The 27695-nt window shown below is 54.5% G+C and overlaps 1 protein-coding gene across 4 annotated transcripts; it reads right to left on the bottom strand.

Annotated features, from left to right (window-relative positions):
* Positions 1-4883: 4883 nt before the first annotated feature.
* On the bottom strand, positions 4884-24486 carry TMEM92 (transmembrane protein 92). 4 transcript variants are annotated; one of them, XM_040245733.1, is made up of 6 exons: positions 24117-24486; positions 9519-9717; positions 6872-6897; positions 6046-6129; positions 5698-5884; positions 4884-5457 (listed from the first exon to the last, which is right to left on the bottom strand). In XM_040245733.1, exons 1-6 carry the CDS (start codon positions 24224-24226, stop codon positions 5344-5346), a joined length of 720 nt encoding a protein of 239 aa, XP_040101667.1. In that variant the 5' UTR covers positions 24227-24486; the 3' UTR covers positions 4884-5343. The 4 variants fall into 4 exon arrangements, with proteins under 4 accessions (XP_040101667.1, XP_040101668.1, XP_040101670.1 ...); XM_040245734.1 differs by having other exon boundaries at positions 5698-5809; XM_040245736.1 differs by lacking the exon at positions 24117-24486 and adding an exon at positions 23282-23336.
* Between the last annotated feature and the right edge of the window lie 3209 nt (positions 24487-27695).

The following is a 27695-nucleotide window of genomic DNA, read 5'->3' as shown; positions in this document are numbered from 1 at the left end:
ACTATGAAAGGCATTCAAGTGGAAATGCTGTTGCTGTTGTTTAGTCAGTCGCTCAGTAGTCTCTTTGTGACCCCATGGACTGCAGCACGCCAGGCTGCCCTGTCCTTCACCATCTCCTGGAATTTGCTCAAACTCATGTCCATTGAGTCAGCGATGCCATCCAACCATCTCATCCTCTGTCATCCCTTTCCCCTCCTGCCTTTAATCTTTCCCAGCATCAGGGTCTTTTCTAATGAGTCAGCTCTTCGCATCAGGTGGCCAAAGTACTGGAGCTTTAGCTTCAGACTCAGTCCTTCCAACGAATATTCAGAGTTCATTTCCTTTAGGATGGACTGGTTTGATCTCCTTGCACTCCAAGGTGCTTTCAAGAATCTTCTCCAGCAGCACAGTTCAAAAGATCAATTCTTCAGCGCTCAGACTTCCCTAGTAGAGTGGAGATATTAGATAGTTAAATACATAAATCTAGATCTCAGAGGAGAAGTCTCAGTCAGAGATAAAGATTTGTAATTCATCAGACAACAGATGAAGACTATGAAGCCACAGCAATGGCTGAGACCCATAACAAGAGTGAGTGAAGGTGAAGACAAGAGGCCCAAAGACAGAACCTTGAGCCCACTGCCATTCAGAGTTGGTGGAGGAGAAGGAAAGTGAAGGAACCTGAAAAGGAGCAGAGGTGAACAGGATGAAAACCAAGGAAGGTGGCATCAGAGAAATCCAGAGAAAAAGCTTCTTCAAGGAGAGGTGGCCAAATGTGCCAAACGCCCAGAGATGAGTAAATGAGGCTCAAGAATTGACCTTTGACTCTGTCAAGACGTAGGTGATAAGGACAAGAACCATTTCATGTAATGATGGGGACAAAGGGCTGGTTGAAGCAAGAGAAACTGAGAACAAGAGGGATGAGAGATCAAAGGAGGGTTTCTTGAAGAAGGGTCATAGGACACAGTGATGCACAGGTGACCATAATAAAGGTCCAATAATGAGGGAGAAACAGCTGACACAGGAGTAACTACGGGAGCAACGCCCTGAAAAGCTCTGAGGAGGGTAGAATCAGCTGGAGGTGTGGAATGCAGTTTCCACTGTAATCAAAGGTGGTGGTGGGAGCAGGGGCAGAATTGAGTGGTTCTTGTGTGATTCCATCCATTATTTTCCTCTGGGGTGTGTGGTGCCATCACCACCTGAAATTGAGGTTGCAAGGGAGATTAGAGTAGAATTAGTCATCTCAAGAAGTAAAGCTTCTATGGTGTTGAGGTTTGTAGTTTTGATTTTGAGGTGAGTCCAATCACACAGGTATACTGGTTCTTGAGCACAAGTTGGATCCAGTCAGGATTTGGGATTTTTCTAGGTGAGTACAATGGTACCAGCTTCCCTTGTAGCTCAGACAGTAAAGCGTCTGCCTACAATGCGGGAGACCCGGGTTCTATCCCTGGGTCGGGAAGATCCGCTGGAGAAGGAAATGGCAACCCACTCCAGTATTCATGCCTGGAAAATCCCATGGACGGGGAGCCTGGTAGGCTACAGTCCATGGGGTCGCAAGGAGTCGGACACGAATGAGAGACTTCACTTTCACTTTCACAATGGATACAGAAAAGGACAAAGGAGGGATGCAGGACTCCAAGCTGGGTAAGGGCAGTGAGGATGTAGCTGATGGTACTGCAAGGGGCTAAGGCTGATGGCTCAGAGGTCTTGGGGAGCTCAGAGATTCGCTAGTGTGGGGTGATACAGTACCTGAGCTGGAGGAATAGGAGGATCAGGAAGTGCGAGGGTTGAAGTTACCAGGGATGACAAGATCAGGTGTGCCCATTTGAAGCTGTGGCCGAGGTGTGGTTGGGAAGAAAGGTGTGGTTGGAATCAAGGAGAGCCTCTGAAAACTCTTCGCTTCCCTTGTGGCTCAGCTGATAAAGAATCCACCTGCAATGCAGGAGACCTGGGTTCGATCCCTGGGTTGGGAAGATTCCCTGGAGAAGGGAAAGGCTACCCACTCCACTATTCTGGCCTGGAGAATACCATGGACTATACAGTCTATGGGATTGCAAAGAGTCAGACACAACTGAGCGACTTTCACGTTCTGAAATATCTTAGCTTCTTAGCCCCTCCCAACCTGGGAGTCAGAGAGCAACCTAGCAGGACGGGAAGCGATACATCTCTCTATTGTGCAAACAGAGGTTGAGACTTGGAGATGCTGGATGCTGAAGCTAAAAAGTCAGAAGCTGGAGGTCTGACTCTTGAGTGCTAGGCTGAGGGAGCATCCTTGGTGTTGTCCCTCCTCTTAGCTTCCGCAGCAGCCGAGCCCGTGGCTCCCCCTCCCAACTCCCACCTGCTCCCTGCCTCACAGCCTTTCCTATGTTCCCCAGTCCTCTGGGGAATCTCTGCTGACAGAAGGGCAAGTCCACAGCCACAAAGCACCTTCTTGGAGCAAACCAGGCTGCACCCATCACTGAAAAGTGTTTGTGGAAGACTTTCATGTTTGTTTGCTCACTCACTTGTTCACTTAATCATTTATTCACATACTAAGTGGTTCCACCTTTCGGTTATTTTTCATTAGGTTTGAGCTGCTAAACCAGCACAAGGGATGAATACTCAATCACTGTGAAACTGCTCATCCCCCCAACCCACCAGCCAGACGTCCAACATATGCTGAGTGCCCATCACAGTCCTGCATAGGTGTGACAAACAGGCATCTTATGTCCTCACGTTTGACAAGTCCCATGTCCGTCACTCACTTATTTCCTGGGTCCCTACATGTCATATGTGTGCTATGTCGTAATCCTTCGAGCCTCTTCCTCATAGTAGGGTCAATAATACATGAATTGCCATCTATCGAAGTTCACATGATGTGTCTTTATTAACTTTTAAGGTCACCTATATATTGCATTAAAGAGATCTTTTTAAAATTTGTGAAAGTCATGCTTGCTCACTGTGGAAAATGTAAACAATGACAAAGCGTACAAAATTAAAAACCTCCCTTAAAATTGACTACTTCCATTTCTCTATCCCACAGTGCAGACCACTGTTAAAAGTGTGGCCAGAATGGCTTAATTCTTATCCTTCAGTATCTTTTCTATATATTTGCAAAGGGGGAAATATATATAATAATTATATGGTGTAGTATATGTTTACAAGTTGAGGTGATAGACTATTGTTCTGCAACTTGCCTTTTCTCTGTAACAATAAAGGAAAGGCATCCTGCCAGGTCGGTTCTTCAGATCCACTTCATTCTTTTTAAAGGCTGCAGAGCATTCCCAGTATGGAGGGCCTGGTATATTGAACAGGCTCCTATCAGCAGACATTAAAGGTATTTTCAATTATCCCCAGCTACAATGCTGATGGACATCTCTGAACTCTTTTAAATGAGCATTTCTGAAGGATCATTCCTAGAAGTGGAATTGCTGGGTCAAGGGCATTTTAAATTTTAATGGGTACCAGGCATAGTACCAGGCATAGTGCCATAGTGCATAGTGCCAGACACACAGTAGGGCCTTCGTAAGTATCTGTGTAGTGAATGGCTACTGCTGGGTTGCCCTCCAGGAAGAACACACCATTTCCACTCCCACCAACAGCAGAGAGGCAGAGTACTGACAATTTCTGCTACTCGACCCCAGCCAGGCTGGGCTTCAGGATAACCACTTTCCTCTAGGCCACTCTGCTGCTGCTGGGAAGGATTTAAAGCCCCTACGTCACCTTCAATGAAAGGCAGGCATCCTGGTAAGGGATGACCTCCTCTTCCAGGTCTGCAAAGCCCATGGCTTAACATCCTCCCACGGGGGCGGGTGTTTACCACAGGGAGGGCAACCACGTGGGACTTCTCTAACGGGCGCTTTCCATGTTTACACAAAGCACCTCTATATCTTCCTTCTGCTCCCCTGACCCACCCCTGAAACGGAAGGGAGACTTCCTGTGACTGGGCTCACTCTAGCACCAGCTCCAGAGCTATGTTGCCTCTAACTGCTCTTCCTCTGGGTCCGTCTCCAGCAGGAACAGCCCCTATCCCTAGCATCTTTGGGGCTGGCTGTGCCATCTCCCTGCCCCTGGCCCTGTCACCTGTCTAGGACCTGGGGCCCCAAGAAGGGCTATTTTTGGGAGAGGCCTGCAGAAGGAATCCCTACCAGCACACCAGGGCCGGTCCTACCTCCAACCCCCCAGGAACACTGGCCAGCACTGCTTCTGTGCCCTCTGCCAGGGAGCAGTGCTAAGGCAGGGTCCTGGTGGAGGACCTCAGGCCTGCCTGAGCCCCTGAGATGCTGGCACAGGGGTGTCTCTCACACTGCATGTCCTGATGTCAGCCCCCACAGGGATAATGACGCCCTGTGAAGACTGTCTCCCAGGCTGCAGTGGTGACCGCCTCTCCTCTGAGGGGTTAAGCCTGCAGATGAGGCTGAGTGGTGGTGCCCAGAACCCCATGGGACTGGAGGAGAAGGGTAGATCTCTCTCCTCTCCTCCCTCCCGAGATTCCAGGGTAGAGCAGATCAAGGTCTCCAAGACCCTGCCCCACAGACGGCCAGCCTCCCCTACTCACCTCCGTGTTGTCCTGTCGCCACCCCCATAACAACAGAGTCAGAACTGAGTTCTAAGTGTCCCAAGAGAAAGCAGGAGGACGGGATGAGAAGCACATGGTGGTCATTCCCCATCTCTAGTCCCTGTCCGGACTCTTTGGCACCCAAAGACCTCAAGGAACCAGAGGTCAAAGCATCTGCCGAGATCTTCTCCTGCTGGGTGACCATCTGATGTGCTGTTCTTCCAGGCTCATCAATGGTGGGATTTTTCAGGCACAGTGACCTCCAGCCCCCCCCCCCACCTCCCCCTCCACACACACACACACACACACACACAAAACAACGTAACCCAGCAATGTCTGAGCTCACCTCCCCACAGTCAGAGGCAGACGCTCAGCAACAATCAACTGACATTTAGTGAGAACGTGTTGGGGGTAGGGGGAGGACAATGGGGTCTTCTCTATTCAGGTAGAATGGGAGAGAGCTGAAGCAGAGCTCCCAAACATCTCAGAGCTGGCTGTCCAGGTCACACTGGCACCCCAGGGTACAGCCTCCTCCACTGCTCAGAGAAGCCCATTCCACTGCTGGGCACCTCCAACTGTTCACATTTTCCTCCTGGCAGCCTCTAACTGACAATGTGAGGTGAGGGCTGGATACATCACTCCAGACCAGCCTTAAAGACAAGAGAAGCAACTGGCATGGAACAAGGGTAGAAAAGCAATAAATTAAAGCCCCAAACTGGCAGAGGTGTGGCAGGATGGGCGAGGGTGCTCCAGGGCTCTTGAGAGTCTCTGGCTTGACCCAGGAGGCACTGAGGAGGTGGCTGATGACAGGGTTCCAGGCAGGAGGTGGATCAGAAGGTGGAGCTGTCGATGCCTCTGTGAACCCCGGCATATTCTTCAGGCCTGAAGCTGTAGGGAGGGGGCGGCTCCAAGGGAGGCAGACCCAGAACAGGCTTCAGAATAATCTGCAGGGAAAGGAGGAGGCACAGTGACTTCTTAGGGCGGGCCACTGGTCATCGCCACCCGTGTGCTGGTGGAGGCAGGGTTACTAGGGAGAGGAGTGACCCCACGCTGGTGGCAGAGCCCGCCCCAGGGCCCAGAGACATGGCGTAAGGACACTCGTCACTGCCCCAGTCGCTCTAAAACTCAGAAAAGGGAGGTACAGACAGCTGAGGGACAGAGCAGGGGTTGGGATGGATACCCACCTCACTGTAGGAGGGCGGGGGCTCAGAAATGGGTGCTGTGACCCTCTCTCCAGGAGCAGTGGGGGGCTGTTCCGGGAGCGCTGTTGGGGCCTCCTGCTCTGACTTTCTGCAGCTGAGATACAAGTGCTTAGTCACGCCGCAGATGCACAGGAGGGGTATGATGATCAGGAAGATGATGACAAAAATCCTGGGGTAAGGAACCACCACCATCAGGCCAAGCCTCCAGTCACCACACCGCCCTCCCTCCCTTGACCCAGCCCCACCCTTCACAGCAGGAAGTCCAGTCCAGTCCGGTGTGGGCCAGACCCATTGGAGGACTGTGCCCAGAACAACTGGCCCAGGGCTCACCTTAAGGGGCCAGAGAAGAATTCATACTGCTCCGGCTGGTACTCTTGGCAGCAGCCGCTCCCACAGCATCCATTAGGGCAGGTGCTGGGAGTGGGACAGAGGGTGGGATAGAGGCTCTTGGTATCAAGGTGGGGGCAGGGGAGGCGGGCAGAAGGATCCTAGCTTCCCTAAAACCCACCACGTGCTCAGGGCACAAGCCACACCTTCGTCAGAGCAGGGTTACAGGCCCCTCTGGGCTTAGTGGGAGGAACCTGGGGCTGGGATCGGGACCTGGGTTTCAGGTTCAGCTCAATACTGGCCTTGTGCACTCCTGCCAAGGTACATTCCCACTGGGCCTCACTTTCCTCCTCTAAAACGGCTGTAATGAATGCCCTGTTGACCTTACTGGACAGGCATGGGATCGAGTGTAGTAGTGGTTACAGCATCACTCTAAAGAGATGCAGGGGGACAGGGGCAGCGGGGGGGGGGGGTCTGGGAGCACACTCTAAAAGTGAATGGTGAGACGATGGGGCCCACAGAATAGGAGGCAAGAGGAACTCAGGGTTCCTGAAACATCCAGGGCTGACTCGGTAGAAACACTTTGCTGCCCAGAGATCGCCCCCCTCAGCCCCTCCTCACTGTGGGGAGTGACCCCCAAGTGTGAAACTGCCCATGGGTTGGCTGGTGGAAGGAGTGAGGGGGTAGAAGAGTGGACTCCCCCTCTCTGGGTTGGGGGGGATGGTTTCTGGCCAGAAGGGGAGTGGGTGAGGATGATGAAGGCAGGCAGGGCAGGATTTGGGGTGTCTCCTCCCAACAGTGGAAGTTACAGCCCAAACCCCAGACTTACAAGAAGAGACCGCATGTAGCTGCAGCCTGTGGAAGAGAAGAAGCAAAGGTTTGGGTCATAAACCGGGGGTGGGGTGGGGGTGGGGGGGTGCAGGGTTTCCACCCAGATGCCACCCAGGTACCTCACAGCCCCGAGGATCAGCATTTTCCCTCAAGCCTGCTTTCCACCTCACTCCACATGTCCCCTGGGTCAACGGGTGCAGCCCTAGCTGCCGCCTGGTGGCCCCAGCTCTCCTTCCTCTTCTCGTCACACCTCCTACCACATTTGCTCACCCCTAGGTCTGTAAGCTCACACCACTAACCCACCCCTCCAACCCACCGCCATCACAGCCCCCACCGAAGTCACTCCCAACACCTTGGCAAGTTCCTATCCCACAAATCCGATCACCAGAAACCTTGCAGGAAGCTCCCCTCAGTGGCTCCCTGGGTCCCAGACACCATGACCAACCCACCACCCACTGGGAGTTCCCCAGCTACAGGGGCAGGCCCTGGTCCCTGAGTCTTCAGGGCCCACTGAACTTCCAGTCATCCTTCAGACCCAGACTGGGCTTTCCTGGCTCTGAGAGGTGCTGGACCCTCCTCTCCAGAAACAGCTCCTCCCTCCCTCTCTCTTCTGCAGTAGTTCTGGCCACGTGGAGGCTATCATTGTAGAATTTCACCTGATTAACATAAAAATATGTGTATAAGCCCTGCTTCCAGTGCTCTCTCCCCAGGAATCTGAGAGGCTGGCTCCAGCACCTTCTCTGACCATCTTATTTAAAATTACATCTACTCTCACAAAGCACTTCTCTCCTAACTGTGCTTTCTCTGCTTAGCTCCTGTCAACATCTAACATACTACGTATTTTACTTTATCTTGCTAGCTGTTTGTCTCCTCAGTAGAAAACTCCACCAGGGAAGGGATTTTTGTCTGTTGAAAACCAATACTCAGGATTTTGGCAGAATGAATGAAAGAACATTCATTGACAACCTGGTTTCATTTCATCCTGGTTGCTCCCAGGCAGTGGGGGGAGGAAGGGAAGCAGGCAGAGGAACACAGCTAAAGGGAGGTCATCTGTCACCCCACCCCAGCCTCCAGGGGGATAAAAAACCACAGCTCAAGAATAAGAAGTCAACTTTTTTTATGAGACCACCATATCTCTTTTTTGGGGGATCGGGGGAGGGTCACGCAGCATATAGGGATCTTAGTTCCCTGACCAGGGATTGAACCTGTGCCCTCTGCAGTGGAAGTGGGAAGTCTTAACTACTGGACCACCAGGGAAGTCCCAAGACCACGATATCTTTATATCTTAAAATAACAGTTTACTTGCTAATGACAACAATAAAGCTTAGAATACCAATAACAGCCAATAACGGTTGGGCTGACCCCCCTTTTCTGTGCTCAGTCCCCTGCGCACACCTCCTTCTCGAAAGCCTTGGCCAGTAGGGTCAGGAGCAGGAATGAACCCCTGTAGGTTGGCCCAGAGAGGGTGAGGTGACTGCAGAGTTGGGGACAGCCCAAGGGGTCCAGGCACTCAGCATCCCCACTTCCTTTCATCCCAGCCCCTGTGCCTCCCTCTCTCCTGGCCCCCAACTGAGAAAAAGACAGCAGATTTAACGAATTAATCTTGAGCTCCTGTTTGGAGGAGCAGGGGATCCTCTCCCAGATTATCTCCCCTTCACCCACTTCTTAAACAGGGGGTGATCTTGACTGAGGTGGTATCAAACATTGGGGTGATTCTGGCAACTTCCACTTAACTTACATGTGGACCGAGGGCATTAACAGCCTGCCCCATGGAGTTGTTGGGAGAAGTCAACAAAAGGATGCACGGCCTAGTGCTGGCACAAACCCACTGCAGGTGGTGGAGGAGCAGCAGGGCTTTTGGGGTGAAGTTGCTCGGCACAGTCAGTGAATGTTGTGGGGAGCTGGCCTGGCCCTTTCCTCAGACTCTCATAGAGGTTAGAAATCCATATTCCAGAGCCATGTCAGTTTCCAGGATAATCTCCCATCCCAGAACCAGATAGACTGCCCTTCCCCCAGGCTGGGGGGAGAGAGGAATGTGGGGGTGTTGACACCCTGCCTTACCCTTGGGAATCACAGATTTCGAGATCCTCCCAGCCTTGGGTCAGGCAGCCAGATCAAATCCTATCACCCGCTAGAATCCTACCCCCACTCCAAAAAGGGAAGAGGGAGCCTCCTTTTCTCCAGGGCACAAGCACAGATAACACAGTCCCAGAGAGGGCCAGGACTTCCCCCAAGGTCACCCAGCACTGGCAAGAACGGAGCTGGCGAGACGTCCAGATCTCAGTCCAGACCTCAGGTCCCGGCTTTCTGACGCTGCGGGAAGGAGCGAGAAGGGCAAGTCAAGGCTAATTGGGGGTCAAAGACCCCAGTCTCCGAGAGGCGCTAGATGTCAGACAGCAGTGTGCGGGGAATAGGTCCTACGACACAGTACCCCACTAGGTGAAGGATCCCAGACCTTCTCAGGACCTCCCTCCGCGTCCTCTACCTATTACCTTCCCGGCGAAAAAGAGAAAGGAGTTGCTGACTGCCTGTGGTCACGAGGAGATCCTGACAATGGAAGGTGGTGATCGGAAGTCAGAAGCAAGCCCCTGACCCACAAGAATAGGAGTCTGAAAATTCCACAGTTTTACCTCCCAAGCGCTCACCTGTTGGAGGCCGGCCAGCAGGCCAAGCAGCAAGAGGCTGGCGACCCAGGTGTCAGACATTCTTGCCTGGGGGCCACTGAGCTTCCGCGTGTAGGGGCAGGAGGAGAGAGGCGGGGCCGCGACCTCTCCCACGACTCTCCACCTATAGGGCCCCACCTCGGGATGGAGGCGGAGCTGATGCACCGGGCAAGAGCCCAACCTGGGAAAAGGAGGGGGAGGGGGAGGGGAGCGAGGGGGAGGGGGAGGGGGGAGAAGTTTGGATTGGGAAATGGGAGTTAGAAAAGATTATCTGATTTTAAATATATATATATATAGTGGTGTCAGTTCAAGACTGCTGAGCTACCCTTTCCCAACCCCTAACTGCTCCACCCTCTAAGTGGTCCCAAGCTTGAGATGGAGAGGGGCTGCAGGCCGAGCGAGCTGGACCACTGGAAGTCCCTTCCCACATGGACTTCTGGGGGGCAGAGGGAGAGTGGAAGCGAAGGCCTCGGAGTGGATTCAGGGGGTTGTAACGGAGGGAGGTGCCACTTTTTGTTTGGTTTTGTTTTGCCGAGAAGAGAGGGAGGGGCGGCCTGCTTGATTTCTGGGGAAGGAGAACCGGGAGTAGGGCACCGGTACAGTCTTGCCCCGCCCCCACCCTCCTGGAAATCCAGGAAGGAGGCGTTGGTACATTTCCTCCATTTGACTACAGGGGAAATTGAGGCCCCAGGATTCTGAGACTAGTCCCTGAGTCCGCAGAGCCAGGCGAGCCGGGGCGCGGGCGAGCAGGCCCACCCAGATTCCTAGAAAGATCCCCCGAGGCCGCGGTCCTGGCCTGCAGGGGCTGGATTCCGATCCGCCGGCGCGCCCAGCCCGGAGGCGCATTGTGCTTTCCGGATCCGGCCGGCAGGTGGCAGCATCGCTCAACGCGGGATTTCCCCCCGGAGCCAGGCGGAGCGGGGCGGGGACCTGGGCTGGCTCTCCCCCGAACTCTCTCCCCGGGGGACCAGGCTGGAGGGTGGGGTGGGAGACCGTCTCGGTGGGCGATCAGCAGAGGGGAGAGCCAGACGCCCAAACACAGATGAGACGTAAGGAAACCTTGCGGGATCTGGAGAGATGGAGCCCGGACCCTTGGGGTAGGGGCGAAATGGAGACGGTCGTTGGGGTGCTGTTCCTAGACCCGGGGAAACGGGGAGGGATCCTGGAGAGGATCAGTTCTTAGGGGTTTAGAAGTTCCTGCTGTGTCCCAAGTCTGACTTCGCCCCTGAAAACTAGCCCCCACCTAGTAGGAAAGGACAGCCATGCTCCTTTGGCTTTCTCTTTCTTCTCTCCATGCTTTCTCCTTATCTCTGTTTCTCATCCGTCCCAGTCCAGTCATCTCTGTCTTCTGTTTAACCCCTCCTTGCTTTGCCACGTTTCTCCTGTCTCCATGCAGTTTCTCTCCATTCCTACGTGTTCCCTGCTTTCCCATCTCTGTTTCTCCTCTTTGTTAATCTCTGCCTGTCTTCGTGGAGGAGTCTGTTTTTCTGTCGCTTTCCATCTCCCTTGTCCCTGGTTCGCTCCTGCGTCTGTGTCTCACTGCCTCTCCTGATCTCTCTCGGTGTATCTCTCTCTCCTTGGTCTCTTTCTCTGTCTCTGCTTCTCATTATCTGTTGGCCTCTAAGGACAGAATCTTCCAGTCTCTGATCCAAGCGGAATTGGGGTCTGGCCCCAGAGAATGCCTTCTCTATTTGCAGTTCCTGTTGACTGATCTTGGAGAGGGAATGGGGAGTGGGGGCGTGGAGCAGCATGTCTTTCCTCCTCCCCCAGCAGTTGGCTATGGACCTAGCCCACTCCTCTGCCAGAGGAGACCGAGTGCAGAGGGTTCTGGAGCCTTCTCCCCCCAGCACCCACGCTGCTTCCTTAGTGAGTTGTTGCTGACTTGGGCTTCCAGGACCCTGTTCCTCCAACACCCAAGACCTGAGGTATCTGCCCAGAACCTCCTGCCCCTCTGCCCGGGCCTGGAGCCTGACAGAGGTGTAGCCTTTCGGGTAGAGGAAGATGGGTGAGCTTAGGGAGAAGGGTATCCTAGGGACTGGAATGAGGGTGCTAAGAAGAACATGCGGGAGCTTCAGGGGTAGACGTACGAGGCTGAAAAGGTGAAGGGACCAGGCAGGTCGGCACCCTGAGGAGAAGCAGGAGGAGGGCAGGATGATGGCATGGCTTCCCTCTAGCGTCCACTGACACAGATGTAGGGTTGCCAGACAAAATACAGGATGCCAGTTAAATTTGAATTCCAGATAAACAGTGAATAACATTTTAGTATAAATAAATATGTCCCATGCAATATTTGAGACATACTTAAACTAAAATTTAGTTGTTATCTGAAATTCCAATTTAACTGAGTGTCCTGTATTTTTATTTCTTAAATCCAGCCACCTTACCCACATCCCTGGTATGTTGTAGGAGAATATCTACTCTACTCCCTGCCCCGCATCTCCCCAGTGGGAAAGTGAGGCTCCTGGGCAGAGTCTAGAGGGCCTCTGGAATCTGCTTCTGGGTCCCCAGTGTTTTTTCATGACATCAGACTTCCTTTCTATGCTCCTTCCGGCAGATGGGGATGGGCTGAGCAGCCTGGAGGTGGGCGGTCCCAGCTCAGGCCAAGAACACCAGGCCCTGTTGTCAGCATGCATCACGGCTCCCAGGGCCCCAGCGTTCCTGGTGGGTGAGGTCGGTTGGGGGTGGAAGCACAGTGGGGCCCCAGACTGAGCAGACAGGGGCCTGGTCTTGTCTAGAGGCAGGAAGGTCGTGGACAACGACAACCCCTTCTATCCAACACTCTGGCAGTGGGTGGGCAGTGCGTGTATGTGTGGGACACGAGGGCAGGGAGGCCCAGAAGCCTCACACAGACAGTGCGTCCTTCTGGAGTCCATGCCAGATTCCATCTGGGGTTTCCCAAGAGCAGCACAGTTGCAGTGTCTTACTACTGGCCCATTTGCTAAAGAAGGAGCTGATTGTGCGCCCAACAAGGGCCCAGCTTGAAGGGCCTCGGAGGTCAGCTGGGCCACCCGCTCTCTTCTCAGAGAAGGCAGCTGAAGACCGGAGGGGTAGAAAGGCCAAGTCACAGGGGACACTGGGGCTGAGTCAGCACCCAACTACGCAGGTCTTAAGACCCCGCACCCAGTGGCGCCTCAGGGGTGGCACACATGTCAGGCCTGGGGAGCCTCTGCTAAGGCTAGAGGAACTCACTGGGAGCTGCAGTGGGAGGCCTTGTGCAGCCTGGTTCAGCCAGGCCCCGGGCAGGCCCTGGGTAAGAGGCAAGAGCCAGACTGAGTTCTGCTCCTCTCGCCTCCCTCCCCACCATACTGTGATCCCCGTAAATGACATGGCCTTGGGCAGGGATCTTTCTTTCAGAAATGCCCAGAATGCTCTCCCCTAACCCAGCTCTTCGAAGAAAAGTTATCACCAACCTAGACAGCATATTAAAAAGCAGGGACATTACTTTGCCAACAAAGGTCTGTCTAGTCAAAGCTATGATTTTTCCAGTAGTCATGTATGGATGTGAGAGTTGGACTATAAAGAAAGCTGAGCGCCGAAGAATTGATGCTTTTGAACTGTGGTGTTGAAGACTCTTGAGATGAGAGTCCCTTGGACTGCAAGGAGATCCAACCAGTCCATCCTAAAGGAGATCAGTCCTGAATATTCATTGAAAGGACTGATGCTGAAGCTGAAACTCCAATATTTTGGCCACCTGATGCAAAGAACTGACTCATTGGAAAAGACCTCGATGCTGGGAAAGACTGAAGGCGGGAGGAGAAGGGGACGACAGAGGATGAGATGGTTGGATGGCATCACCGACTCGATGGAATGAGTTTGAGTGAACTCCAGGAGATGGCGATGGACAGGGAAGTCTGGTGTGCTGCAGTCCGTGGGGTCACAAAGAGTCGGACACAACTGAGCAACTGAACTGAACAGAACTGAACCCAGCTCTGCCTCTAGGGACAGTATTAACGTGTTAATAAGTGTGCCACTTAGCGTGTGCTGTGTGACTTTAGTCAAGAAACCAAACTTCTCTGTGCCTTTCTACACTTATCTGTGAAGGGGGTGTGGGGGCAGATAACAGTACCTCCTTTGTCACCTAGGGTCACTGTGAGGATGAAATCAGCCACTCAGTATCTGGCATACAGTAATGGTAAATGAATGTTACCTTGATAGGGAATTCCCTGGTGGTCTAGCAGCTAACGGGTCTGCACTCCCGATACAGGGGGCCTGGGTTCGATCCCTGGTCGGGGAACTAGATCCCACATGCCACAACTAAGACCCTATGCAGCCAAATAAATAAAAATAAATATTAAAAAAATTTTCCTTAGTAACAATATGCTACAATAGCCAAGACATGGAAGTAATCTAAGTGTCTATCGATAGATGAATGGATAAGGAAGAGGTGGTATTATCAGCTATAAAAAAAAGAATAAAATAATGCCATTTACAGCATAATAGATGGACCTAGAGATTATTATATTGAATCAGACAGAGAAGGATAAATTATATGTGAGCTCTAAAAAATGATACAAATGAACTTATTTACAAAACAGAAATAGACTCACAGACAGAAAACAACTTTATGGTTACCAAAGGTACGGGCTGAGGGCAGGGGAGAGAGATAAACAGGAGTCTGGGATACATGCTACTATGTATAAACTAGGCAAACAAAAACCTATTGTATAGCACAAGGAACTATACTCAATATTTTGAAATAACCTGTGATGGAAAAGAATCTGAAAAAGAATATATATGAATCACTTTGCTGTACACTTGGAACTAACATAACATTGTAAATTAGCTATCAGTCAGTAAGTATGTGAGTTGCTCACTCGTGTCACACTCTTTGTGACCCCATGGACTGTATGTAGCCTGCCAGGCTTCTCCGTCCATGGAATTCTCCAGGCAAGAATACTGGAGTGAGTGGGTAGCCATTACTTCTCCAGGGGATCTTCCTGATGCAGGGATCTAACCTGGGTCTCCTGCATTGCAGGCAGATTCTTTGCTGTCTGAGCCACCAGGGAAGCCCTGTAAATTAACTATACTTCAATTTAAAAAACACAAAAAAATAATAATAATCAAGAAATGTTTCTTTCCTGGTAAAGGGGTCCAGAGCTTTTTGTCTCCGTTTCATACGGAGACAGAATGAGGTGCTAAGAGATTAAGGGTATTGTTTCCCTCAGAATTGTTCTAAGCCCTTCTAGACTGGCCAGCCACCGAAGTCTAGCTCCACTTCCCGCTGTTCCCTACTCACTAGCCCCCTCTGCTGTCCATTAAGTGCTTTGGGCCCCACCCCAGGACCAACATCAGAGGGAGGCCTGGTGCTGACGGCTCCTGGAGGGCCATAGGGGTGTGGCAGTGGTACTGGGTCCAGGAATCTGAGAATTCCCTCTTTCTGGTTTGTTTCCCAGTTCTGCCTCCCCAGCTGCCCGCTGAGCGTTGCCTGGGCTCCCCTCACCCTCATGGGGACTGTGCTCATCCCTGACTGCCCCTGTCCACTGTGGCTCCCCGAGGCCATCAGGGATGTCCTCAAGGCCTCCAGCCTGACCTCCTCCTTGCCCCTGGTGGGGTATGTCACTCTCTCATTCTCTAACTTCTAGAGGCTCCCACTTCTGCCTAAATAAAGTCCTACCTCCAGGAGACCTTCGGTCCTTCATAACTAGCCCCATCTGTCCTCGTGGCGTGTCACTCTCTCTGTCCTGCCCACTTGCCCTCCAGCCACATGCCCAGCCCTTTCTGCTTCTCTCCTTTCCTCTGTACCTGGTACACCTGCCCCACGCCTCCCTGAAACCTAACAAATTCTCATCCATCCTTCAAGGCTCAGATCAAATACCACCTCCTCCAGAAAGCCTTCCTGGACTTGGATCCTCCTGCAATGAAGTAATGATCCCCTTCCTGCTTACCCCTCCCCGAGCCTTTCTCTGGGCCTTTCTGACGCACTTGGCCATTCTCCCTTGAAGATGTGTGTACATGTCCTAATGTTCCCACCAGGCTGCAGGGGCCAGCCCAGTTCTGATTCAGCTTTCGTTTCCCATGGTGCTTTGTTCCAAGTAAACAATGGCTCTGTTGTCACTGAGTTGAAGCTTGTTGGGGGCCTCCTAGGGTCAGGGGCCAGATTTCTCCAAGGGGATAGGGAATGAATTACCAGAGTCCTTAATGGAGGGCTCTTGGTTGCAGAGGTTATTCCAGACTGACCAGGTTTCCCATCTCCACAGACTGTGTGGTTTGGGGAATCCACCTCTTCTGCTTTCTGCCCCCTCCCCAAGTATACACATACCCCTTCACCTTGTGTAAATGAGATGGCTCCCCAGGGATTGAGCAATTCCTACGGGGCGCACTGCAAGGAATGCTTGGTTCCAAGTCCACCTTCCAGGACACACAGGATGCTTGCTGGGTTGCCAGTAGGAATTCTTGGCAATGAGATCAGGGTCTGAGTCTCCTTCCCAGCATTTCTTTGAAAACTAAAGCCCACTGGCCCATCACTCATTCTCAGTGTGATGGGTCTGGCTGTGGGAAGATAATGTCTTTAATTGACCCTGGGCTGAGCCACCAACCCGCACGCCAGGAGGATGGAGAGGGGAGTGCCACCTGACGATTATCGGTGCAGGGAGCTTATTATCCTAATGAGCAGGTTGGAGGATCTCAACTAATGCTCACCTTCCCAGAGTCTTAGCAGAGACAAAAACTGCATTTGGCAGCTTTTATCCTTCCAAAGTGTAGGTTTCTGGGGCACAGCCAGCGGTGGGAAGGGAAACACCTCCAAGAGGTGGGTGGTGGGAAGTTCAGAGGAAAGGAGGCTAAGCTACTGAGCTTTGGCTGTCTTGGGTGGCAGAGGGAGCATGGCCGCTAAGACTCAGATGGGAAGAACTTAACTCAGGTTAAGGGTCTTCAGAGCCCTCCAGCCCTGGTTCCCTGCTTCTGGGGCTCCTTCTCCCCAGCCCTGCCCCTCCTCCCAGCAGCTCCTCTCCCATCCCCACCCTTGATGCTGTCTCTTAGAGATAAGACCCTGTAGTCAGAGAGAAGAAAGGGGTTGAGGAACCCCTAGGGCCCCCAATTTGTAGCTCTGCTCTTGGCCCCTTGAGAGAGGATTCTTTTGCACCCTGCTTGTTGCTACCTCTGCTCACATCCAAACGTTACAAGGGATTGTGGTTAGACTTCAGAAGAACTTCCCAATCCCAAACAAGTGGGGGGTTCCATGTGGCCATTAGAAAGGGTAGCCCCTCTGTGAGTTGGGCATTTTGAGGAGACAGCTTCTAAAGGGTCTGGGAACTGAGACTAAAATGCAGAGAAGACACAGCCTGGGACATCCCTGAAACTGATCACCAGTTAGGGACCTGGGAGTTAGGCGAAGAATGAACGTGAGCAGAGGGGCAGGGAAGTGAGGTGGGCAGAGATCACATTCTTCCGCAAATCATAGCTCCTTTAAGCAGCCACATCATCTGGCCCCTAGCCGAGGACAGACTTGGCTGGAGTTGTGTGCATGCACGCGTGGGTGGGCGCAAGCAGTGTGTGTCTGCATATGTGTACATACGTGAGTGCACACCACCCAGCCTCTCGTATGGACGCAGCAGCCCCCTCTCAGCACCCCTGGCTTCCTTATCACCAGGCCAGCCTTTAGGGGGCTGCCTCCAGGATCCCCTCACCCCAGTGGCCCTGTTAGCACCTCCTCCCTCCCTTGTTAGCGCCTCACAGCCCCTCTTCCTCCTCAGCCCCTGCTGTCCCCAGAGAGAGGCCGGTGGCTTGCAGCCCAGTTCTCCTCTTCCGACTCTGCTTTAGCTGCTATTTTCTGAAGCTTTGTTCTGCTTTCTAGCCCTGGAACCCCTGCCCTCTTCATCTTCCTTCATCTATTCATCTGAATAAGCCAGCCTGGGGTAAGGGGTGAAGTTGGTGCCCCTACAATCTAACACACATTCCTCTTCCAGGCTGAGGCACAGAGCAAGCTCTTCAGCAGCCTCTCCTGCCTAGAGGATGGGAAGCGGCGAGTCCGGGAGGGAACCTGTTCTAAGTGCCAAGGCTGGGTCCTGGTGCCAGCTGTGCCACACTCACCTGGACACATAGCCACCCTCTTTGCAGCTGTGGGGCAGGGAGAAGGTTGGCAGGGGAGAGGGATGGGGTAGAAGTGTCTCCTGCCCGCCCCTCCAGGACGGCTGTGCCCAGCCTCAGCCTGGGCTGCCGAGTGGGACAGGGTGGTCCTGTGCCTGGAGCCAGGCTGTCAGCCTGCCAGCACTGCAGGTTTCCTCTACTGAAGGGCCCCTTCCTGGCCAGCTTTGATGTGTCTGCGAGGTTAGTGAAGGATGTTTGGCTTCAGGGCGGGGTGCCAGGATAAACTCCCTCTGCCTGCTGGGCCAAACCACTGCCTGCTCAGCGCCCAGCTCAGGGCCTGCCTCCCCAAGCCCAGGCCTGGCCTACCCCAAACCCGGTGCTGCCCTGCTCACTTGGGGGTGGGCACCGAGTTGCCGTGGTTACTGCTAGTGGGGAGAGGCCCTGAGGTCATTGGATGCCCTGTCTCAGAGGCTGGCACTGGGGTGTCTATCCGCCTGCTAGGTGACCAGGCGCCTGGTGCAGGTGGGGTTGAGGGGCCGGAACCCAGCTGCTAGGAGGGGTGGGTGTGAGTTACAGTACAAGGGAGGGGCGTCCACGTGGCGCTGCCTGCACAGGCTGCAGCTTTTCCAGATGTGCTGCGGCTCCAGACGTAAGGATGACTCAGCCTGAGATGGGAAGGGGTGGGCGGTGCATTGAGGGGGTGTCGCGCAGAGGGAAGTGAGGGCCCCCCCACCTGAGCAACTGCCAGCTGCTGCTCCCCTGCCTCTGGAACCCCCAGCTCCCTGAAGCCTGAGGGCCAGTGGAGTGGTAGCTGCCAGGAGCTGCCCAAGTGTGCAGCCCTCATTTCCCACTGTGTGCAGATAGGGAGAGGGGAGGTGAGGCCTCAAAGCAAGGGGCCCAACTAGGGGGTCACCTATGGCCTGGAGGGAGAGAACCTGAACGTGGGGGCAGTGAGCCTGGAGGGAGGCAGGCAGGGGAGGGGAGGGGGACGGAGATGCGGGCAAGGAGAAGCTCAGGACTGAAGTGTTAGAGTCTCTCAGGTTCCCTCGGTGGGAGTGTGGAGCTGGAAGGAGTGTATGGGTGCAGAGGACTCGTGTGTGTGTGTGTGTGTGTGTGTGTGTGTGTGTGTGTGTGTGTGTGTTTGCGTGCGTGCATGTATGTATGTGTGGGACATACATTCAGGGGGACATGTGGGGAACTGGTATCTTGTGGTGAATGTCTTGTGTGTGACTCATAAGCTGTGTTATGTGCTGGGTTGTAGAAGGTTATGTGTGTGGTGGGCACGGTGGACTGTCGGGATATGGTCTCCGTGGTCTGTGTGATAGAGAAAGAATGTGCAGACAGCATCTGTGTAGTGACTGGTGGGGCGGAGGGGAGATGTCGTACATTTAACTGAAGCCACGTGTGCCTTTCAGTGCTGAGGGTGGGTCCCCCAGACCTGGGGAGTCAGCAGGTGTCCAGGCACATTCGGCCAGGGCTCCAGAGCTCTGGGGCTTCCTTCACCTCCTCCAGCCTCCCCACTTCATGGGGGCCTTTTGGGGAGTTTTCAGAAGTCTCAGAGCCTCCGTTTCTCCCGCTGAGCCTGGCCTACATGATCTGCTCTTGCAGGGTAGCTGAGAGGCCGCTGAACTGGTGATGGGAGAGGGTGGCTAGCACCCTATGGGCTGCAGCACAAGGACCAGGTGTGCGGTTCAGGCTGGAGGCTGCTCCATGCACCGCTCCCCCCAGCTCTGCTGAGCTGCTGTCCTGGCCTCCTATTTGGCCTCCAGGAGTGTCTGCTGGCCAGGCCTCTGGGTGCTCCCTGGAGAGCCCCACCTGTGCCAGTCGCGCATGCCAGGGTAAACAGGGCACTAAGTGTCTGGGCTGGTGCCGGCCGCAGGCTGGGCACTGCTTCCCTCACTGTGGCTTAGGTTTCCTCCTCCAGCTAAATGACAGGTCTGAGGCTCCAGGCCTCATAAACAGTGTTTTCTGGGCAGGTGGGGTCAGAGGGAGCTGGTACACAGACAGATAATCAAGTTTAATAGGGGAACAAGTTGCCACCTCTAGGAGGGCTGTTAGAACCCTGGCCGGGTGTACCTGGACACCTCTTGCACCTCTCAGGCAGCAATGGCATAATTATGCGTTACTTCCCAACACACACACACACACACACACGCCCCAGCCCGCTGCTCCACCAGGTCTTCAGCACAGTTCTTGGCACCTACTTCCCTTGTGGATGCAAATATCCCCTCAGAGGTGACTGGGACTCAGTCAGCTCATCTCATTTTGTCCTGCTCCCTCTTTACAATCCCTGAGTGAAGCCCAGAGAGGGTGAGTCCTTTGCACTACGTCGCCCATGTGAGATGTGGACTTGGATGTGAACGTGGCCCTCCAGATGGCAGAACCACTCCGCCCAACCCCTGGGTCATCGTGCCCCCTCCTCTGGGGATCCCAGCCGAAGCCAGCTCTTTTCCTGACTTCCCAGCATCTCCACTTCCTCCCCCCTCCCCTAGCCCCCTTCTTCTCAGCTCCTGTCTCCCAGCTCCTCTGGGCACAGAGCAAGTGAGAAGGGGTCACTTACTTCTCTGCCCTCTCTCCTGGCAGTTGTGGGGGAGGAGGAGCCTCAGCCCCGATGATGCCCCCTGAGGGGGCTGGGTCTTTGCGGGAGGGGAGCAGGCTCCAGGGGGCAGAGGAGAGGGGACATGGAGACAGCATGGAGGAGCAGGAGGAAAGTCCCTCTTCTGAGGCAGGCTGCAGGCCCTTCATCCCCACCTTGGAAGCAGAGGAGAGGGGCTGAGGAGCCAGGGGGTGGTGGGCAAGTGTCCAGGCAGGGGCCTGGACTCCCTCCGGGCAGAGATGAGGCTCCCTCCCTTCCTGTGCCTTTCTCCGGCCCTGTGGGCATCTCTCTCTCTTCTCTCTTGCCTTTTTCCTCCCTCCCTTCTCTATTCCTTGAGGGGAGGCGGCCGCAGTGTCTAGAGCCGGTTCCCAGAGTGGACAGTGGCTTTGCTCAGGGGAGTTCTTGTCCTCAGCCCGTGGTCTCCCAAGAGCCGTGTCGAGCTCCTCCTTTTTTGGCCCAGGCTCTCCCCGAGACCCGCCTCTATGTCTGAGCCACTGAGCCACTCTTGCCTGTCAGGTGATGTATATGTGACTGCTCCCCAGGCAGTCAGGGAGTGAGGCAATGCTGGCCGTGTCTGTCTGTCTCTCTCTCTCTCTCTCTCTCAGTCTCCCTGTCAGTCAGTCTCTCTCTGTCAGTCACTCGCTCCCTCTCTCCCTGGGAAGGCAGCACTCTGGGAGGCTGGAGCCTGGGGTCCAGGACAGTCCAGATCTATGCCATTGCTTGCGTATAATTCTTAGCAGCGCCCCAGAGCACCCTGATTTGGACTACAAATTATGTTCTCACGGCCCCATCAGGGTTGAAGAATCCCACAGCCTCTCCACCTGTTTCTACCTCCTGGGAGAGCTGTGTAGCCTGCTTGGGCCTTGCCCAAGGATAAGAAGGCCAGAGAGCAAAGTGAGGAGCTGTATGAATAGCCCATTTCGGGGGAGGCCCCCCAGCACTGGGTAGGGCAGGTCTGCTTGCTGGAGAGGGAGGAAGGAGAGCTGTGGTTGCCCCCAAGCAGCATGTAATTTAGGATTTATTTTGGGGCATTCTCTCCAGCTCCGGGTGGGGCCGAGGTTAATTTAAGGAGTGGGGGTTGGATGGGGAGGAAGAAAGGGAAGCCCTCCCTTTGGGCCTGGCGGGGAAGAGGGTCTTTTCTGAGAAGCCCACTGTCCTCTGTCCCTGGGTCCCTCAGTCACACAGAAGCCCCCCGAAGTCACTTCTGTGCCCGCCTTGTCCAGCAGCCGACGGTTGTTTGCAGTCTCCTCCAAGGCCTGGGACTTCAGGTCGTGGGCCCCAGCGCTCCTCCCACCACCAGGCACTAGGAGCAGCTAAGGATTGAGGGAAGTGACGCTGGCAGGGCAGGGACGCTGCTGGAGGGTCCTTGGGCTGGGGGAGGAGCAGCAGTTCCTTGCTGGGAGGTGTCTGAGCCACATCAGCTCTTCCTCTCAAATATCCTGTTCTCTGTCCTTCCCGGGGCTCCCAGCCTGATGGAGGAGATGCGGCCCTCCCCTCAGGAGCCCTGGGTCTCAGGGCAGGCAGGACACAGGCTCTCCTTTCCAAGAGTGACCAGCCATTGTTTTCTTCACAACCTCTATCATGATCTTAATTTTTAGTCTTTATTTGTTTACGAGTTTATATTTTGTGTTTCTTCTTGAAACTTAAACTCTGTGGTGGCAGGTACTTTATCTAGTCCCTCCAAGTATCTTCAACATTTGCCTAGCAGAGTAAGAGCTCAGGAAGTATTTCTCAAATGAATGAGTGAAAGAACAGGAAAACAGTGCCTGAATAGAAAGCCCTGGGTCAAGAGGCAGCAGTGGACAAAGTCTGAGGTCTTCTCCCTTGGTATTCCAGGCCATTCACCTTGTAGCCTCCTGTCCCCTCTGCCCTACTGTCTGGGGCCACCAGCCACCTGATCTATTGGCTGCCACCCAAATGTTGAGCCCTCCTTTCTACCTTCACGCCCTTTCTCACCACATTCCTTTCTGCTGCAATCCCTCTGGCTCCCGTTGTCACTTGACCAAATCCTGCTAGTCTTTCAAGGTCCTAGCCAGAGTCACCTCCTACATGAAGTCTGCCTGGATATCTCTGCTGGATCTAACATAGGTTGTTCTCTGTACCTCTCCTGTCACTGCATGTGTTGGCCAGGGTCATTTCTTCTCCCTGCTTTAGACCTGAGGGCCAGGCTCATCTGGAGCTTTCCTGTGAGCTCAATTGGAAAAGGCAGTGAGCTGCCCCAGGGGCCAGAGGGAGGTGTGTGCTCCTCTCTGCCCCAGCTTCTAAGAGCTCTGGGTAATTCTCTGGTGAGAAGTATATGTGATGGTTGTTGTTCTTGGGGGTAGGATGTTATTTCAGGAGCCAGGAAGGGCAACCAAAACCTGAGTGGGCTGAGGCTTTCGTGACATTTCCCTTAGAAGGATGTTGAGGTGCCTTCTGGTCAGAGAGAAAGAGTGAGATGAAGGAAGGTGCATGGGGAAGGGCTGAGGGGGCGCTGAGGCTCGGGGAGGCTGGTGGTCAGAGAGGCAGAAGCCTCTTGGTCCCTAAGCCACACGTCCCTTCTCAGGTCTCACCTCTGTGACCACTGAAGTTTTTAGCCATGTGCCCTTTAGGAGGCCCCTCGGGGGCTTGGGCAGCCCCTGATTCTTCTGGTTTCCCTCTTGCCTCTGGTTGCTCTTTCTCCAGCTCCTCCGTAGACTCTGCCTTCTGTGTCTCCCCTCAGGTTTGGGCCTGGCCTCTTCTCACACGTTTTCTCCAGGGGCCCTCCGCAGGTCTAGCTCCCTAGACGCACCCCCCTTGGTTCCCTACAGGTATTTCATAGTCAACCGCCATGAACCAGCTCTTATCCTTCTGCCAATAGCTTACATCTCTGTCAACCTGGGCATCTCTTTCCATGCCACTGCCATTAGCTGGGGTCTGATGACTGTCACCTCCCACTGGACCTCTGTGGCAGCCTTCTAGTGGCCACCCCACCTCCACTCTGATCACTTTCCAACCAATCCTCAATACTTGTCTAGAAAGTTTGGTCATGTCATCCTACACGCCCTTCACCCTCAGCACTCTGGCAGCTCCCCATCCATGACCTGTGACTTCACAGTGACTACAGTCCTGTGGGTTCTGCACTTGGCTTGTTCCTACTACTTACCGGTCGCTTTGCAGGAGCTGTTCCTCTGCTTGCAACTCCTGGTTGCAACTTCCCTTCCCTCCTGGTTATCACTGACTCTGGGAAGTCTTCCCTGATATTCTTCTCACAGGTCTTGGGTCAGAAGTCTCCTTCCAGGGGCTTCCAGAGCCTTATTTCCCCCATCGCAGAACTCATCACATTGAATAACACTTCACTTTACGTCTAGAAGCTCCGCTAGAGTGGAGACCATAATTGCCCACAATGCCTTGTACCTACATAGTTCCATAGGTGGAACATTCATCCAGGGGAGACTTACAGGGTGAGAAGGAAGGAAACACAGGCTGCCCACCGCCCCCTACCACCCTGCACCAGATACTGGGCTGGCCTCTGAAGCCATGATTGGGGAGAGGTTCTGGGACACGGGGATGGAGCAGGAGGCCTTGGTTAAGGTTGTTGGGATGCTGGCTCTGGGGTCAGATTTGAGGCTGCCCCTCACCTGTGCTGATAGCCTTGTGAAAGTTGGCCTCCTGGGAGACACAGAGACTCAGCAGAGATTCTGGGGGTAGGAGAAGGCATCTGCCCTCCAGGGTGGACCAAGCCTCCCTGCTGGCACCCACCAGCATCTTCCGTGGCAGCCTGAGGTCCAAACAAACTGGCCGCTAATAGATATGACCATTATCTCACCCAGTTCATGGCCAGACCTGGGGGAAGACGCTGCTGCCTGGGGTCTGCAGAGAGCCTCAAGTGGAGATCTTTGAGAACCTGTTTCTACCTTGAAAATTCAGACATTTGCCTTCTTACCCCATACTATGTCCTTGTTTGTTTTAATATCAAAATAATGCTTTAAATCACTTACCATTGGGGAAAAATTGGACATTCAGCCTGAGCTCTTCTTGCCCTCTTCCTAGGTTTAGAAAGAGTGCAGGACTGGCAGCCACCAGCCTGGGTCTTAGTCCTGCTCGGCATACACGTGTGGTGAGCCGGCAATGCCTCAGCTTAAGACAGTGGCCACCATTAAATGGAGCAGCGGGTGTGAAGACTTAATGATTCACACATGGAACCCTAGATGCCAGGCTGGCCGCCTCCTCAGGGACTGTAGAAGCAGGAGGGAGCAGCCAGCCTGGCCCCACCCAGCTTCCTGGGAGCAGCCTGGGGGTTGGGGGTCCAGGCAGTGGCCGCCCCCTCCCAGGCTAGAGGACAGGGTGAGCTCACCCTCTGGCCCAGGGAGAGCAAGCGGGTAGGAGAATAATTAAAATGCCAGAGGTTAGGATGTGAAGTTACAGTGGAAAGAATGAAGGCCCAGCGCTGTCGGCTGCTGCTTCTCCCACCCCGCTGTCTCTGCCAAGCCCACATTTGATTTTTATTTCGGGAGCCGCCAGCACAGCACTTGGGAGGGAGTGGAGAAACCTCGCTCCTGCTTACCCTGCCACGTCTGGAGCTGGGGCCCCGCTTGGGGGAGGGGACTCCTGGGACCCAGAGGAAGAGCCTGGAAGCTCAGAGCCCAGGACCAGGCCAGCCTCAAACATCAGGCACAAGGAAAGGGTGGCGTGTGTGGCGTGTGGGGCAAGAGTGGGAGGAGAGGCAGGGATGAAGACCCCCAAAGGATGAAGGACATTCCTTCCTGTTCTCATTGGCCTTTGCTCCTTCGGGTCACTCGTTCGAAGCTGAGGAATTGAAAGATCATCCAGCCTCTAGGCTGCCCTCCTGCTTTCGTCCTCCACCTTGACTCTGGGGACCTCTGATGTCCATTGGTGTGTGCATATACATGGAAGGGATCCAGTTCCAATCTTTTCCCTCATGACTTGCTGTGTGACCTTGGGGAAGTCACTGTCCCTCTCTGGACCTTGGTCTCATCTGTGAAATGGGAGGTAAATAAGATTAGTGGTTTAAAACTGGGCTCTAAAGAGGTGTCTAGAGGGCTGGGCCCTGCCTTGCCAGGCCACCCTCTCCTGCACGTCTCTTATCTGCCCTTCCAGGGACTCAGGAAGTGGGGGCAGCTGCTGGCCCGTCCCCTAAAGAGCCCTGAGCCCCCTCTTCCTGCAGACAGGAGCCGCCGCTGGGGCCAACTCACATTGTCCTGCTCTCAGCTTTCTCCACCGCCCATAATGCACTCCAGATGGTTTCTCCATCCAAGAGCCGAGGCAGCAGATTCCAGAGGGAAAGTGGTTGGGCTCCTCTCTGGACTCCTCTTTCCATCAGGCTGGAGAGAGGGGGCCGGGGCCAGGGACTGGGGCAGCTGGAAAAATGGAGTGGGAGCAGTGGGAGCTCTATGAGAAGGTGGATATGGGGAGATCCCAGGCATCTTACAGCTGAACAAGGGGCTGGGGACGGGAGGAGAGACCATGGGCTGTGCTGAGATGGGGACATGGCGCAGAGCGTGTCGGTGATGCCAGCAAAGCTCTTCCCCTGACTGGGCAGCCCACCAGGGAGCTGCTTGGGGGCTCCGAACCCTGGAGAGGAAGGCTCGTCAGCTTTCCCAGTATTGAGGAAAGAGCATCATTCAATGAGCCAGACACCTGGGTTCAATCCTGCCTTGGCCACTTCAAAGCTCTGTGACTGGACTTCTTGGAGCCTCAGGTTCCTCACCTGTAACATGGGGATGGCTAATGCTGGCCTTGGGGTGGTCATGAAGATGATACATACGATGTACAGGAAGGCCGCCCACATCTTCAGGTGTTCAGGAAATGCTCTGAGCAAAGAGCTCCCTTAGGATAAAGCCCTGCGTGGGGAGAAAGCCTGTCCTCAAACCCCTCCTGCCGCAGCATCGCAGTGGTTCCCTCAGGACTCCAGGAGGCCTTGAAATTACCCCTTGGAGACTGTTCTGTGAACAGCCCTGGGAGAGAGGGCGCTATGGGCCTGAGGCTGAGCCCGAGCCCAGTGCCTGCCTCCTTCCAGGCCCCAGCCCCCTCCGCCTCAGACTCAGGAGTAGCCCTGGGCCTGGAGAGCCACGTTGACGCAGAGGGGATGAGAAGGGGGGCAGTTTGTCCCCAGCCAGGCCCCGCCTGCTCCTCGCCTCCCCTGCCAGGACAGCCTCTCAGCCAGGCTCACCCTCTCCGCCTCAGCTGTACCAAGGGGAGTGCTTCGATTTTTCCACCATAAGAGCCAAGAGCAGCGAAATGAGAAAGAAAGCCAGCCTGGGGCTGAAGTCCCCCTGCCTGCCCCCGTGGTGCATGGGGGATGGGAGAGAGCGAGGCCCCAGCCCCTTCCCTAGGCCCACTGCCACCCTCCATCCAGGACACCAGCCTGCTCTAGGACCCCAGGGGCAAAGGATTTAGCTGGGAAGGGGAGGAGAAGCCCCTCACTTCCCCACTCCCACCATGAGCCAGAGAGTCTGTGGCTCCCCACCCCCTGTCCTGGAAAAGAAAGAGCAGAGAGGCTGCCTCCTGATTTCCCCACGCTGAGCATGGGGGGTGGGGTGGGCGGGGAGTGGAGTGTCAGAGGGGAAGGGACAGAATCCCTAGTCTTAGCTGCTCCCCTTCTAGACCAAGAGAGGAGCCCTAGAGGCCCCTCCTGCTTAATAACCCCCCTCCCTACCCAGCCCCTTCCCTGACTGAGCTCCTTCTGCCCAGCAAGCCCCCCCTTCACCAAGCCTCCTTGCCACTAGACTCCCTCCTCTTACTGGGTTGCAATCCCCGCACCACATCCCATTCCTGCTTCAATCTTTTCCCGCCAGGCTGCCCCTTCTGTAGTGACCTCATCTCCTGTTACTCCAGGAAACCGCAGCCCCGCAGAGATGCAGGCGGCGTCCCACCTGCCCTGACTACACCTGGGGGTGTCACCTCCAGTCCAAAGCCCACCCTCCCCAGGCTAAAGGCTCCCCCTCCTGCCCCTGCCTGCCACCCCTCTGTCCTCCCCTTACTGCCCACACCTCCCGCTTGGCAGCCTCTTTTCCAGCTGCCCACAAATGCACCCTAGTGTCTCTTCCCTCCCTCCACTCCTGAACCCCTGAATCACCTTGACTCTCTCCTCTTTCCGGCTGCACTTCTTATAAGAGCTTCTTCCATTCACCCCTCAGCCTGCTCACCCTGGCTTCCAACTGAGACCGTGGAGAGGGCCACAAACAGAAACAAGGGCAAAATAGACCAGCCTCACTGCATCGAGATGATTTACCTGTACTTTGGCCTTTGGAAGGAGATGAAATCCTCTGTGGAAGACATAATGTCCACCAGAACCAGTCAAGGACCTGTCACACTCAAGGTCCACCTTTCAGTAAAATATTGCTTCCTCTTCCTCCTTCTGTTTTTCTTCCTTCCCCACCACCCCCTTCTCCTTTTTTCTCCTTTCTCTTCCCTTCTGTTCCCTACGTTTCAAGAACAGTTCAGTCCAGAAGCCTTTAGATGGGCCAAGCAAGGTAGGCATCCCTAGGGCCGGGAGTGGAGAAGGAGGCGGTGGCCCAGCACAGGGTTTGGGAGCTCAGTGAAGTAAGGAGAGTGTC

The sequence above is a fragment of the Oryx dammah genome, unplaced genomic scaffold (assembly GCF_014754425.2).
Source record: "Oryx dammah isolate SB20612 unplaced genomic scaffold, SCBI_Odam_1.1 HiC_scaffold_8, whole genome shotgun sequence".
NCBI classification, from domain to species: Eukaryota; Metazoa; Chordata; class Mammalia; order Artiodactyla; family Bovidae; genus Oryx; species Oryx dammah.
The sequence above is the reverse complement of the archived record's forward strand: the minus strand, read 5'-3'. Positions and strand labels throughout refer to the sequence as shown.

Excerpts from the sequence above, each read along its gene's own strand:
- TMEM92 (XM_040245733.1), bottom strand. The coding sequence starts at position 24,226 with ATGCCGAGCAGGACTAAGACCCAGGCTGGTGGCTGCCAGTCCTGCACT. Across the intron at positions 5,885-6,045 it reads TTCTTCTCTGGCCCCTTAAG|GATTTTTGTCATCATCTTCC; the intron begins GTGAGCCCTGGG and ends TCCTTACCCCAG. Across the intron at positions 5,458-5,697 it reads CCCCGCCCTCCTACAGTGAG|ATTATTCTGAAGCCTGTTCT; the intron begins GTGGGTATCCAT and ends CTTTCCCTGCAG.